General features: G+C 64.1%; 2 protein-coding genes across 3 annotated transcripts in view; both read right to left on the bottom strand.

The window, feature by feature from the left end:
- Positions 1-701: 701 nt before the first annotated feature.
- Positions 702-6,822, bottom strand: PYGO2 (pygopus family PHD finger 2). The gene is made up of 3 exons (XM_077841383.1): positions 6,628-6,822; positions 5,062-5,111; positions 702-4,387 (listed from the first exon to the last, which is right to left on the bottom strand). The coding sequence occupies exons 1-3, from the start codon at positions 6,749-6,751 to the stop codon at positions 3,323-3,325; spliced, it is 1,239 nt and encodes a 412-aa protein (XP_077697509.1). The 5' UTR covers positions 6,752-6,822; the 3' UTR covers positions 702-3,322.
- A 976-nt stretch (positions 6,823-7,798) lies between these two features.
- The window catches only part of SHC1 (SHC adaptor protein 1), a 28,123-nt gene continuing 23,569 nt past the window's right edge, over positions 7,799-12,352 (bottom strand). For both annotated transcript variants that reach the window (XM_077841378.1, XM_077841377.1), the window contains 6 exons: positions 12,108-12,234; positions 11,692-11,863; positions 11,241-11,301; positions 10,605-10,769; positions 10,181-10,443; positions 7,799-9,691 (listed from right to left, as the gene is read on the bottom strand). In XM_077841378.1, the coding sequence (XP_077697504.1) occupies positions 9,563-9,691; positions 10,181-10,443; positions 10,605-10,769; positions 11,241-11,301; positions 11,692-11,863; positions 12,108-12,234 (917 nt within the window). In that variant the 3' untranslated portion in view covers positions 7,799-9,562. The remainder of the gene's footprint in view (positions 9,692-10,180; positions 10,444-10,604; positions 10,770-11,240; positions 11,302-11,691; positions 11,864-12,107; positions 12,235-12,352) is intronic.

Here is a 12,352-nt window from a genome sequence, read left to right as displayed (position 1 = left end):
ACTGGCACCATCCTGGGAGAGGCTAACAGAGCAGAACTTCTCACCTAAGGGGGCCCCAGTTCAGCAAAAACAACCCAATGCAACAGGGGGCATTAGAAAAGGTTCAGAAAAGGGCAACTAAAACAATGAGGGGTTTGGAACAGGTCCCCTATGAGGAGAAATTAAAGAGGCTAGGACTTTTCAGCTTGGAAAAGAGGAGACTAAGGGGGGATAGGATAGAGGTCTATAAACTCATGAGTGGTGTGGAGAAAGTGAAGAAGGAAAAGTTATTTACTTGTTCCCATAATAGAAGAACTAGGGCCACCAAATGAAATTAATGGGTAGCAGGTTTAAAACAAATAAAAGGAAGTTCTTCTTCACTCAGCGCACAGTAAAGCTGTGGAACTCCTTGCCTGAGGAGGTTGTGAAGTCTAGGACTATAACAGGGTTTAAGAGAGAATTGGATAAATCCATGGAGGTTAAGTCCATTAATGGCTATTAACCAGGCTGGGTAAGGAATGGTGTCCCAAGCATCTGTTTGTCAGAGGGTGGAGATGGATGGCAGAAGAGAGATCACTTGATCCTTACCTGTTAGGTTCGCTCCCTTTGGGGCAACTGGCATTGGCCACTGTCGGCAGACAGGACACTAGGCTGGATGGACCTTTGGTCTGACACAGCATGGCCGTTCTTATGTGTCTCAGATAGACGGACAGACAAGAGTCTGATTTCAAAGAGTTTTATAGCTGGACAATACAAAAAGTTTTCCTTTAATGCTCAGACGGTTAAAATGGGGCAAGACTGTGCCCCCTGGTCCTGCAGAAAGCTCTGGGAGGTTAAAAACTATTACAAACCACACCAGCAACCACTTTACAAAAGGGAACAAGTCATCAAAACAGCAAAAAATTAACAAACCCAGCAGATTTCCCCAACACACCCGAGAGCAGCAGGGCCCAGCCAGCTCCAAGCCCCTCACACAGCACACAGGCCAGCTGCAGCCCTGTCCAGGGTGCCCAGCAAGGGTTGGGATGACCCATGGCTACTAAATACAAGCAGCTGTTAGCCAGCTAGCAGTCCTGCATCCGGACAACGTGTGTACGCAGCTGGGTAAAGTGTGCGCCTACCAACACAGCCCCTGTGCCATGCGCGAAGCTGCTCCCAGTGCTTCTCAGCTCAGACCACTCACCCTGTCCATTCCCCACCCACAGCTCATGACAGGCCCCCGCCACTGGCCTGCCCACCCCCCTCAGCCATTTGGAGCAGGAAGATCCCATCCCATCTAGCAGGCCAGGCTCTGGGTTCCCCGCTCCCCCCAGGAGTCTCTCTCTCTGCTGTAACTGGTTCCAGACAGTAACACTCCTACACCTGGCTTGCTAATCTCACTCTGCACCACTGCTGGGAAGCAAGCTGCCCCCTGCACCGGCTAAGGGGTGCGCTCAGCCCCTGGGGCTCTGCAGCTCTTGCTGACACCAGAAGTAAACGCAGGGCCCTGAATCTGGGAGTCTGTTCCAGAATCCCCGCTTTGAGTTAAAAGCGTGGGAGCCGAGAGACCTTCACAACACGACCGAGTGCAGCCGCGGCCTGCCTGAGCCCCCACAGGACCGGTCATGACAGCAGCTGGCCAGGCAGCCGCAGGAACCCAATGGGCTGGTGATCGGAGCAGCACGGGAGGTTGGGAGCCAGGGAGACAAGCCCTGCAGCAGGCTATATCCCTGGTACAGATGGAAGGGAGGCACCTCTGTGCTGGGCTGCTGGCCACCCCAGGAAAACACCTTCACACCCACTGCTGCCTACTGCCTGTGCCCTGTGCGTGGGAAGGGGGGCAGGAGGGACTCCCGGACAGACTGAGCTGACAGTGCCATGCCGTTCAGAAGCTGCTTCCACGGGCCTGGGTCCCGCTGTGCCAGACGATGTGGCCAGCTCACAACATGTGCATTTCCGACCTGTGCGCCCCCCACGCTCCGGCCACAGCGGGACCTGCCGCACCTCCCGGCCCCACAGCCTGCCACGTGTGACATAACTCACGGTAGAAAGGGGCACGCACAGCTTCTGCTCAGCTGCGTAACCGCCCACTGGCTTTCACGGGCACCCAGGAGGCAACAGGCACCGTCCAACCAATGATGAAATGGAGCAGCCCAAAGTGCGAGGACATCTAATGATGGCTGTGGAGCCCCTTGGGCCACGTCTCCCAGCTGCTCTCAGCAGCCCCTCGGGCTGGAAGGTGACTCGTAACCAAAGCTGGGTCTCACCTAATCTGGGTCCAGGGCTGGAGCTTTATGGAAACCCGCAGAGCTGTTCCTCCCAGGGGGGCAGGGTGCCGAGAGCACTGGGGCCGGGGGTCTCATCGCAGATGCTATTCAAGAGTGATCAGTGACCAGGAGAAGCCACCTCGCGCCTGCAGCAGGCCAGGAGCAGGCCTGGCTCAGCCCAGCCAGGCAGAGCAGGCTGGGCCTGCGCTCCAAGGGCCTGCGTTGTAGCTACTCGGGACATGCGTGGAATCCCGGCGAGGCGTGAGCACGCGTGCAGGGCACCGGACGCGGCCTGGGGAAAGGGAGCGAAAGCTGCCTTCCCAGCTGCTCAGAGGCACGCTGGCAGCCACACCCTGTGCCACAGACCCACCGCCCTCCCCTCCGGCAACAGCACAGGGCCGAGTGTGGCTTGGGAAGCGGCAGTTCAGGGGTGGGACACCCCCCCAGTGCAAAGGGCTCAGTGTGCTGGTTCTGCTACAAGCCCCTGCCAGGAGACAGAGCCCAGCCCTGGCTGCCGGGGGCAGGGGATCTGTAACGCTGCTCTGGCCTGAGCTCCCAGCTCTAGTGGTCACACCACAGCTCCCCCACCACCAGGACACAACCCCCGCCAGCTCCGCCCCACTTCTACCCCACAGAGACTGCTCCAAGCATCATCAGCATTTGCAGGACACCCCCTTCCCCAGGGCTCTCTGTGGGACAGTTGTTTACTCTGCCTCCAGACAGAAATTCTGGCACCACTGGCTGCTCAGCTTGGCCAGTGACAGAGACCTCAGAGCCCCATTCTGGACTTCACACTCTGGGCTGGCAGGTGTGGGGGTAAGGGGGGGGGGGGCAGGAACTGGTCTTGCCTCTCGTTCCGATGGATGCTCCGAGTATTTTAAAAGGGGCATGAGCTGCACCAGGTCCAGCCACACAGATGAGCAAGAACAGAGAGGAAACTTTACCAAAGCCAGACGCCAGCACTCAACATCGTCTCTTGCACGCAGGGAGAGAGGTGGCTACAAAAGAAGGGTGGGGGGGAGTGGCCCGAAAACCAAGCAGGGATCTGTACAAGGTGAGGGTAGCATGGCCCCTCCCTAGCTGGGCCCAGCGCCCGTTCAGCCGTCATTGGCCGCCACCAGCTGCCCCATACCCTCCCGGATGTACACTGACTGGATCTCCTTGGTCTTCAGGCAGTAGTCACAGGCCCAGACAGCCGAGGCCTCAGTGGTGAGCAGCCCGTAGGCATTCTCCGTCATGCCTGTGCACTCCCGGTGGAACCACTTCTGGCAGGAGGCCTCACACAGGATGGCGTCCTGGTCATCGTTCACCTCGCTGCGGCAGGCCCCGCAAGGGTACACCAGGCCCGGCGGTGGCTGGTGCCCAGAGTTGCCAGACGCCTTGCTGGAGGGAGGGAGGCTGTTAGCTTCAGGGGTGCTGCTGCTCCGGCTGGCGCTGCTGGGGGCGAAGCTCGGCTGGGCCCCGTTCACCGCAGCTGGTGAGCCTGAGTGCAGGTCCTGGCTGAAGGTGCTGGGAGGGGGGTTGAGGTTCTTCCCCCCATCATCCCCTCCAGTCGGGAAGCCAGGGTCAGCCCCAGGGAAGGGGCTGGTGTTTGGGGGCAGGTTCTGGCTGGGCCGCTGCATGGGAGACTGTCCAAAGAGATTGGCAGGCTGACTGAATCTCTGGGCCATGGGGGGGCCAGCAGGGGGATTCAGGGCAGGCCCTGGTGTCATGTCTCCCCGGGGAGGCTGCCCCATGGTGGGGGAGATCATGGGCCCAAAGCCCCCGACTGGCCCCTGCATGAGCTGCCCTGCGGGGGGGCTGAAGCTCTGTCCGAGAGGCTGGTTGAAGGGCTGGCTGGGGAAGCTCATGCCACCAGGCTGCACGTAGTTGGGGTTCTGGGGGGGCATGCTGAAGGCTGGGCCCATCTGGCTCGGGGCAAAGGGCGGGGGCTGCCTCCGCATGGCCTGGGGGCCCCCTCCGTAGCCTGGTGGCACCTGGGATGTCATGCCCCCCTGCATGCGGAAGTTCCCAAAGGGCACAGGGTTGCCGAGGAACGGAGCCGACGAGGCCCCCACTTTAGGCGTTCCAAAGTCATCTTCAAAGGGGTTGGAGGCCACCAAGTGGTCGACCATTGGAGTTGGGGGCGGGGCGAACTCCGAGAGATGGGAATAGGCAGGGCCCTGTGGGGAAAAGGCACAGGAGTTAGTGAGGGGCTCACCCATGCAACAATCAGGCATGTGGGGCCCAGCCTGCCAGAAGCACAAGGCCCTCAGCTCCTGCTGGTGCCAGGAAGGGCCTGGGAGGAGAGAGAGCGAAAACTGGCAGGGCCAAGCCCACTAGTTCCTCTGCATAGCCTGGCAACCCACGGCATTCAGAGCAGCAGGAAGCTGCCCCTCCCGGAGCCTCACGCTACTGGGAGAGGGGAAAATAAGCCCTGGCTGGAGCAGGGACCCTGGGCTCCTAGCGCCATCCATGTCAAAGGCATCTGAAGCACTGGGATAGTCCCTAGCCCATGGGCACAGCCAGCACCGGCTGCTTTTAAGGATGGGCACGGCTGCCCGTACAGCCCCCACTGGCTGTGCGCTGCTCCATGGGGGCATGCATGTCCGTCCATCGGTCCTGATGCAGGGCCAGCTCCCTTGCTCTCATAGTACAAGCTGCAGGACACTCCAAGCAGCCCCAGGGTTTGGCTCCAACCTGCTGTGGGTGGGGCTGTCTGTGCCACCAGAACCTTTTGGGGTTCTTTCCCCCAGGTGCCATGCATGCACTCGTGTCGTGGTGCTGGGCTGACCGCCTGGCCCCCACCCTTCTATCACGGGATTTGAATGCACAGGGTCCCAGCTGTGCCCCCTACCTGAGTGTTGGATTTGCGCCGTTTCTTTTCAGGGCTCTTCATTTGCAGACCTGTGAGAGGAAGCGTCAGTGAGTGCAGTCAACCCTGGCATGCCCTGAAGACATCCTGCCCCCATTTCCCCCCGACCTATGTACGGAGGGAAAATAAGGACCAGCATCTCCGCCAACCCTATGCTCACTGTCTCAAGCGGGCCCTGCACAAAGAACAGACACCTCCAAACTCTCTTCTCCCATGAAGCCTCCCTGTTCTCAAACCTGACCTGCTCCCCCAGGGCAGGGGCTGGGCAGGCTCCAAGGCACGGGCAGCGTTTCCAGACCACTAATGATGGGACAGAAGAACTTTATGGCCTGAGAAGGTCATGGCTAACTCATCTAGGGAGAACAGGAGCAGCCCATGGCCCCAGGACTGAGCCGCCCCATGGCCCTGCATGCAAATCCCCGGTTCTCAGCCGCGTGCAGAGTGGCTGGCGTCCCGGTCCAGCTCCCCCAAGAGCTCCGGTCCCAGGTGAACGCGTTCCCTTCCCCCACAAAGGGCCAGGCTCCAGATGGCTTCAGCGCAACCGTTGCCTGTGCAAGTGCAACCTGTGTGCAGGAAGGGCCGGAGGGGACGGCTGCTGCACCCCGCCAGGACCGAGCTCGGCCTCTGCGCGCCGGCCCCTCCTGCGCTGCAAAAACGCCTGCCAGCCACACCACGTTCCACAGGCCTGCTGGGCCGTGCCCCGCTGGGGGAGGCCAGGCACACCTCAGCCGGGGAACGGCCAGACCCCCTTGGAAGCACCATGGGGCAGGGACCCATGGCCCAGGCTCTCCGTGCAGAGCCCCAGACATAGGGCCCAGTAACGTGGCCCTGCCCAGGGGAGAAGAGTGCAATACAGACCCCACCACCCCTCGCTACAGCCCAGCATTTACCAGTCCCGCAACAGCCCTGCCAGCGTCGGCGCCCCACATCCCTCAAAGCCCCCCTGGCCCTGCCAGCCCCCGCCAATCCGCCTTGCCACAGTTCCCTCATCCCCTTCGAGTGCCCCCAGCCCCCCCCCCGGGCCGCCCCGCCCCGCCCCGCAGCCCCAGCCCCCCCCCGGTTACACCCCCCCGGGCCGCCCCGCCCCGTGGCCCCAGCCCCCCCCGGTTACACCCCCCCGGGCCGCCCCGCCCCGCGGCCCCAGCCCCCCCCGGTTACACCCCCCCGGGCCGCCCCGCCCCGTGGCCCCAGCCCCCCCCGGTTACACCCCCCCGGGCCGCCCCGCCCCGCGGCCCCAGCCCCCCCCCCAGGTTACACCCCCACGGGCCCCTCCGCCCCCAGCCCCCCCCGAACCCCCAAGCACCCGCCGCTCCACGGCCCCAGCTCCCCCAGTTACACCCCCACAGAACCCCCCCGCCCCGCGGCCCCCCGATTACACCCCCCCCGGGCCGCCCCGCCCCGCGGCCCCAGCCCCCCCCGGTTACACCCCCCCAAGCACCCGCCGCTCCACGGCCCCAGCCCCCCCAGTTACACCCCCACAGACCCCCCCGCCCCGCGGCCCCAGCCCCCCCCGGTTACACCCCCACGGCCCCCCCGCCCCGCTCTCACCCCCCTTCCCCTGCTTCCTGCCGGGCCCGCCGGGGGGGGCACTGCCCGGCGGGTTGGGGGGCCCCGGGGGGGGCGGCGGGGCCGGGACTCCTCCCTCCAGCTTCTCGGGGTGCGGAGCCGCCATGGGGGGCCCGGGGCTCAGAGCCGGGGGGGCCCGGGCAGCGCCATGGCTCCTGCCCGCACTCAGGGCGGCCGCGCCGGAACCGGAAACTGGCCAGGCCCTACCACCGCGGGAGGGGGGGGGGATAAACCATTCCCAGGGGCGGGCCCCACCACTCCATGTGCGGTAGGCGGGACAAACCATTCCAAGCGGGAAAGGGGGGGCGAGCCCTACACACGCCTGGGGTTAGACTGTTCCACACACTGGGGAGGGGGGGCGCTGGAACAGACCATTGCTGAGAACCGGGGGGGGCGCTGGAGCAGACCATTGCGGCAGACTATTCCACACACCGGGGAGAGGGGGGGTGCTGGAACAGACCATTGCAGCTCGGGGAGCCAGGCTGCTGCCAGGCACCTGAGCCCCCCACCCTGGGAGCTGAGCCCCTTGCTGGGGCCCCTGCCTATGGGGCACCCCCAAGCTGGGCCCTGCCCGGGGACTAGAGGGAGGCCAAGCCCCAGGGAGCCAGAGCCTGAGCTCCCCCCTTTGCCCCCCACTGCTTCCCCCAGGAGGCAGGGCCGGGCTGGGCCAGGTGCTCCCAGCCCAGCTCGCTGGGGCTGTCCAGCACCTCCAGCCCGGCCTGGTGCGAGCAGCCGTCGCAGGTGGTGGCTGAGCCCTGGCCCCGCTCTGAACGGCCGTGGCTGGGGGGCAGCTGGACGCAGGACTGGGGCGATGCTCTGCTTGCCCGCCCGCTGCTGGGATGTTACCTCATTTGCAGCTGCCAACCGCGGCAGGAGGCACCTGGGCGGGGGGAGATCTCAGGCAAGGGAGGCCGAGCAGGGGCAGTTACTGGCCCTTGTAAAGCTCAGGGTCTAAGAGCATAGGAGAGGGGCTGCTGGGGCCCAAAGGGCAAAGCATGGTCCCACTGGCTCAGAGACTCCTCAGCCAAGCACACGCCCTGTGTACCCTGGATAAAGAGCAGCTGCTGGACAGGGCCGCAGCATGCCCCTTCCTGCATGTACCCCTCCCGCCACGTCAGACGAGGAGCCACTCACAGCCATGCATTAAAGAAATACTAACTTTAATAATAACCATCCGATTCCTTTGGTATAATCAAGACCTGGTAACAAATCAAACCCATATAAAGGAGAGAGAAGGGAGAGGGGAGAAAGCAAAACCCTCCCCGCATCTGAGCCCAGGCTGACTCCTCCAGGGGGGAGCAGGAGGTGTGAGGGCGAGGGTGACACTTTGGCTTCTGAGCATAACAATGTGCATGCAACACTGGGATCCCCACGGTCCAGGCAGACCAGGGGTGTGCAGGCTCCATGCCCTGCAGGGAGAGGGCTCACCTGCTACAGCAGCAGAGCCAGGGAAGCCCAGAAGGCTGCTCCTGGCGGACGCTGCTTAGCACTGGCTGGGGAAACAGCAGAGCTCAGGCCAGCGGTTTTGTCCATTCCCCTGGGACCTCAGCACCCAACTTGTCCCCTGATGTGGGGAGTTCTGATTCCCCCCTTGTGGCTGCCATCTTGCTGGGTGCTACGTGCTTCCTTTGGCTGCGTGGTTGGCCTAGGCCAAGCTGGGGTACAGGGAACTGGCTGCGTCACACCCTGCCCAAGGGGCAGCAGGGCATAATGTACAGCACTGCCCCCCCAAAGGACGGGGGAGCCAAGGGGCTCTTGCCTTCCTGTGGAGAACCCCATTTACCCCACCTAATTTCCATCCATGCCCCTCCCTGGACACAGGCTGGGAGTTGCCTTCCAGGACGAGGAGTGGGACAGTAAGCAGCCTGCTGCAGAAGGAGCCACCTGAGCCCTGCTTCCAGCCAGCAGGACACTGGGATGGGAACAGGCCTGGCTGTGGCCTCTGGGAGCCAGTGGAGCCTTGCGTGAAGACAGGGGCTGTGCTCCCAGCACTCCCCCAGCAGCCAGGTGGGCTGACTGCTCGCCCCAGCCTGCCCCAGGGCCAACTGTTTTGCATAAGTATCTGGGACCTGTGGAGGGTCAAGGCACAGAGTTAATACGTAAAGTGATTGGGTACATTCGGTGTGCGGCCAGCCCAGCCTTGTGCTTCGCGGAGCAGAGCGCCAGGTTCACCCAGGGAGGGCAGGGGGCCCTCCACTCCTGGCCTCTGGGGAAGATCTCCCTTGTTCTTGCCCTGTGCAGCAGGAGCCCTGGTACTGCTCTGTGGAGCGGGGTAGGGGTGGCTCTCCCAAAGGGGTCACACAGGTGGTGCCACCCATGGGTACTGGCCCCTAGGGATTGCAGGGGAATGGCAGATGAAAATCCAGCCCTTCCCTGCTGGGGGTGAGCTGCCTCTCAAGGGAGGGCGGGGACCAGGAGCGCTTGGCAACCTCCAGACAGGCAGGCCTCTGAACCAATAGGATTGAACCGTGACCTTCCTCCCAGAGGCTCAGCAGGCACTTAGAGGTCGGGGCAGGCTCCCTCCCACCCATCCTGCCTGAGGGGGGGATGAACACGGGACGAGGGGGAGCACATGTGGTTGTGATCGGCCTTCGGAGCAGTGCCCGCAGCCGCCCACAGGGCTGGAGTTTGGTGCTAGCGGAGGCGTGGCTGGTGCAGCTCCCTGGATGCAGAAACAGGCCCCCTCCCTCTGCCCCAATACCCAGCCCTGGCTCCCCCGGCTGCCTCCAGCTCTGCTCTGTCTCCGGGGGGCTGGTGTGAGCCCAGGGAGTCTGAGCTCCTGGCGGTGAGACGGGGAGCCCCAGGGCCTCCTGGGGAAGCAGTGGCTGAAACAGTCCAAGAGCCCTGCTGGCAGAGAGGGGATGAGAAGGCCAGGGTGGGCAGGGCCCGGGGGGCTCTGCCGAGGCCCCCGTGTGCCTCACAGTCTCCTCTCCACAGGCTGCTGCAGGCACAGCTCGCTGCCCGCCGAGATGATGGGCAGGTGATTGTCCATGTGGTAGCTGATCAGGTGACTGACGCTCTCAAAGCGATGATCCTTCGTCCGCACCTGCAGGGGCCAGAAACCGGGCTCGGAGGATGGCCAATAAGTGGGTGGAGCCAGGAGGCATGTGCGCCCTCTTGTGACCAAATGATACATGGCAGCACAAACCCCGCGGAGACGAGCCAGTGTCCCGTCCAGTCCACACATGCCCCCTTGCAGGACCCAGCTGAGGCACCTCCAGGAGGGTGGGGTGGCCGTACCCACCTCCGGGGCGGGGGTGGCTAAGGGCCCATGGGGCTGAGCTGGAGCCAGGGCCGGAGCGGGGCAGGGCTCCTGTCAATTGTTCTCACATACAGAACCCAGGAGCCCATGGGGGGCAGGAATATGGGGTGCTGGCCCTGTGCCCAGCTGGCACCCCAGGAGACCCGCAGGGTAACACTGGGCAGTGGCTTGGCTTTGCTCTGGGCTCCCAGCTCTGATTAGCTCTTCCCCTGAGCACCAAGCCTGTAGGACTGGGGAAGGGAGCCCCGCACCATGGCCCCAAGGCCGACTCACCACTCCCTCGGGGTCGACCAGCAGCAGGTGCTTGGGCTGCCCACCCTGCAGCCCGGTCAGCACGTACTGGCCCGGTGTGGTGGTGCTCTCCCGCACCAGGAAGTCCCCGTTCACCTTCAGCAGCTTCTCCGCTTCCTTGCGGCTCATCTTCCCGTGGTACCAGGGCTCCCGCCGCAGCTGTTCCTCCATGGAGGCCAGGAGCTGGGCCGGCGGCAGCCCCACCGGCACCGCAGGCGGGACGCGCAGGGCGTCCTCAAAGGGCTCTGCGGGGGGAGAGAAGCAGGGGCTGGATGGACAGGGAGCCCACACCCATGCCGTGCCCTGAGGCTCTAGCCGGTTGGACAGAGGCAAGCTAGGCCCCTCAGCCCAGCAGCCATGCAGAGCTGGTGCAGAGGGCCAGCAGGACGGGCCAACCCTCACTCACTCATGTCGAAGAGGTCTCGCTGGGCACTGCCGTTGGCCGTGCCCGGGATGCTGGTGGCAGAGGCCTGGCGCGACCTGTCCAGGTTCTGCACGTTGACATAGGATGGGTCGTCAAACAGATCGGTGCGAATGGCTGGGCCGGTGCCGGGGGGGTATTTATCCCTTCCTGCAGGGAGGGGAGCTGCAGTTAGCAGGGCTTGCCAGCCCGAGAGCCAGACCTTCCCCCGCAACCTCAGCTACAGGGTCCAACACCCCCCCTGCTGGGCCTTGGGTTACCCCAGGGACAGCGGCAGAGACCCCAGCTATGGGGCAGGAGGAGACCAGCCCCGCACTCTGCTGGGAGCCCTTGATTTGCTCCATGTGATCCTGGCAAACCCAAAGATGATGCAGAACCGGACCCAGGGACATGAAAGCCCTGGGGCATTCAAGCTCCCTGCCCTGGCACACACAGGGCACTGGGCCTGGCACCATGGGTGATGCTCAGAGATTAGCCTGTCCCACTGCGGAGCGCAGCGTGGAGGCAATGCTGGAGCCAGCCCCGTCGCATGGGGCAGGAAGGCGCTGAGCCGTGCCAGGCCATGAGGCCCCCAGCAGGTGGGTGAGGGAACCTGTGGCACGGCTGCCCGTGGTCCGGTACCTTGGGCGGGAGGGTGCTGCTTCCGGGGCTCGTGCTCTGCGCTGGACATCTGGCCCACAGGCTGCAGGAGGAAGAGACAAGGCTCAGACTGTTCCCTTCTCCTCCCCATGCCCGCAGTGCCCAGCTCCAGTGGCCTCCAGCCTGACCATGTGCCACCCATCCTGCACCGACTGGCAACAGGCAGCCCCTTCGGGGGCAGACTGGCCTGCAGATGCCCCCTGTGCATGGACGTACCTTGCTAGGTTTCACCCTGGGGTCTGAGCAGGAAAGAGGGACTCATCGGCCAGGTGGCCCTAGGCCCCCAACTCAGCCCTGAGTTGCTTCCCCTCTTTCTGGCCACACCATGGGGATGGTAGCTCCCCCCACCCCAAGCTGGCCCCAAGGGACCCACCCGGCACGGCCCTGGGAAGGGGTGCAGTGGGACGAGCCGGTGGAAGCGAGTGATGCTTACCAGCGTTGCCCCCAGGGGATTGGGCGTCTGGGTCGCACTGGCAGCCTCACGCAGCCGCATGTCCACCACGCCCCCAAGGGGGGGCTCTTTGCCGGGGAAGTCATTGTAGTACTGGTGGTCCGATGGCTCTTCCTCCTCCTCGTCCCAGGCCGAGCCGTCGAACCCGGCCATCCTAGGGGTTGGGCAGCACGGGGTGAGCGGCAACATGCCCCAGCTCTGCCACACGCCCTCCGCTCCCCCTGCCAGCTCAGCGCCTGGCGCCCCACCAAGGGCACTGGGGTTCCTTGTCTCAGGCCCAGCAGCCCCTGGACTAGACCCAGGCAGCCAGAGCGTCCTGCCCAGAGCCCCGCCATCCGGCCAGGGAGCTCCAGGGGATCCTCACACCCTGCAGCACCCCACTGAGGGTCCCCCCGTACCTGTCATGGGGCGTTACGAGCTTTGGGGGGTTTTTCAAGTACTGCTTGAAGCGCAGCTCAAAGGCCTGCCCAATGGTGCTGATGACATCCTGCGCCAGGCCCTCGGGGCACTCCAGGATATGGCAGGCTGGAGAGGGAACAAGAGCAGGGCTCAGAGGGAGGGACCCTGCACCCACACCCACCCACCCACCCCGAGCACTGCTAGGCTCCCATTACACCCACCCCTGGCCCACCCTGGCAGCAGG

The sequence above is a fragment of the Eretmochelys imbricata genome, chromosome 24 (genome assembly GCF_965152235.1).
Source record: "Eretmochelys imbricata isolate rEreImb1 chromosome 24, rEreImb1.hap1, whole genome shotgun sequence".
NCBI lineage: Eukaryota > Metazoa > Chordata > Testudines > Cheloniidae > Eretmochelys > Eretmochelys imbricata.
Note: the sequence above shows the minus strand (reverse complement) of the source record. Positions and strands in the feature narration are given on the sequence as shown.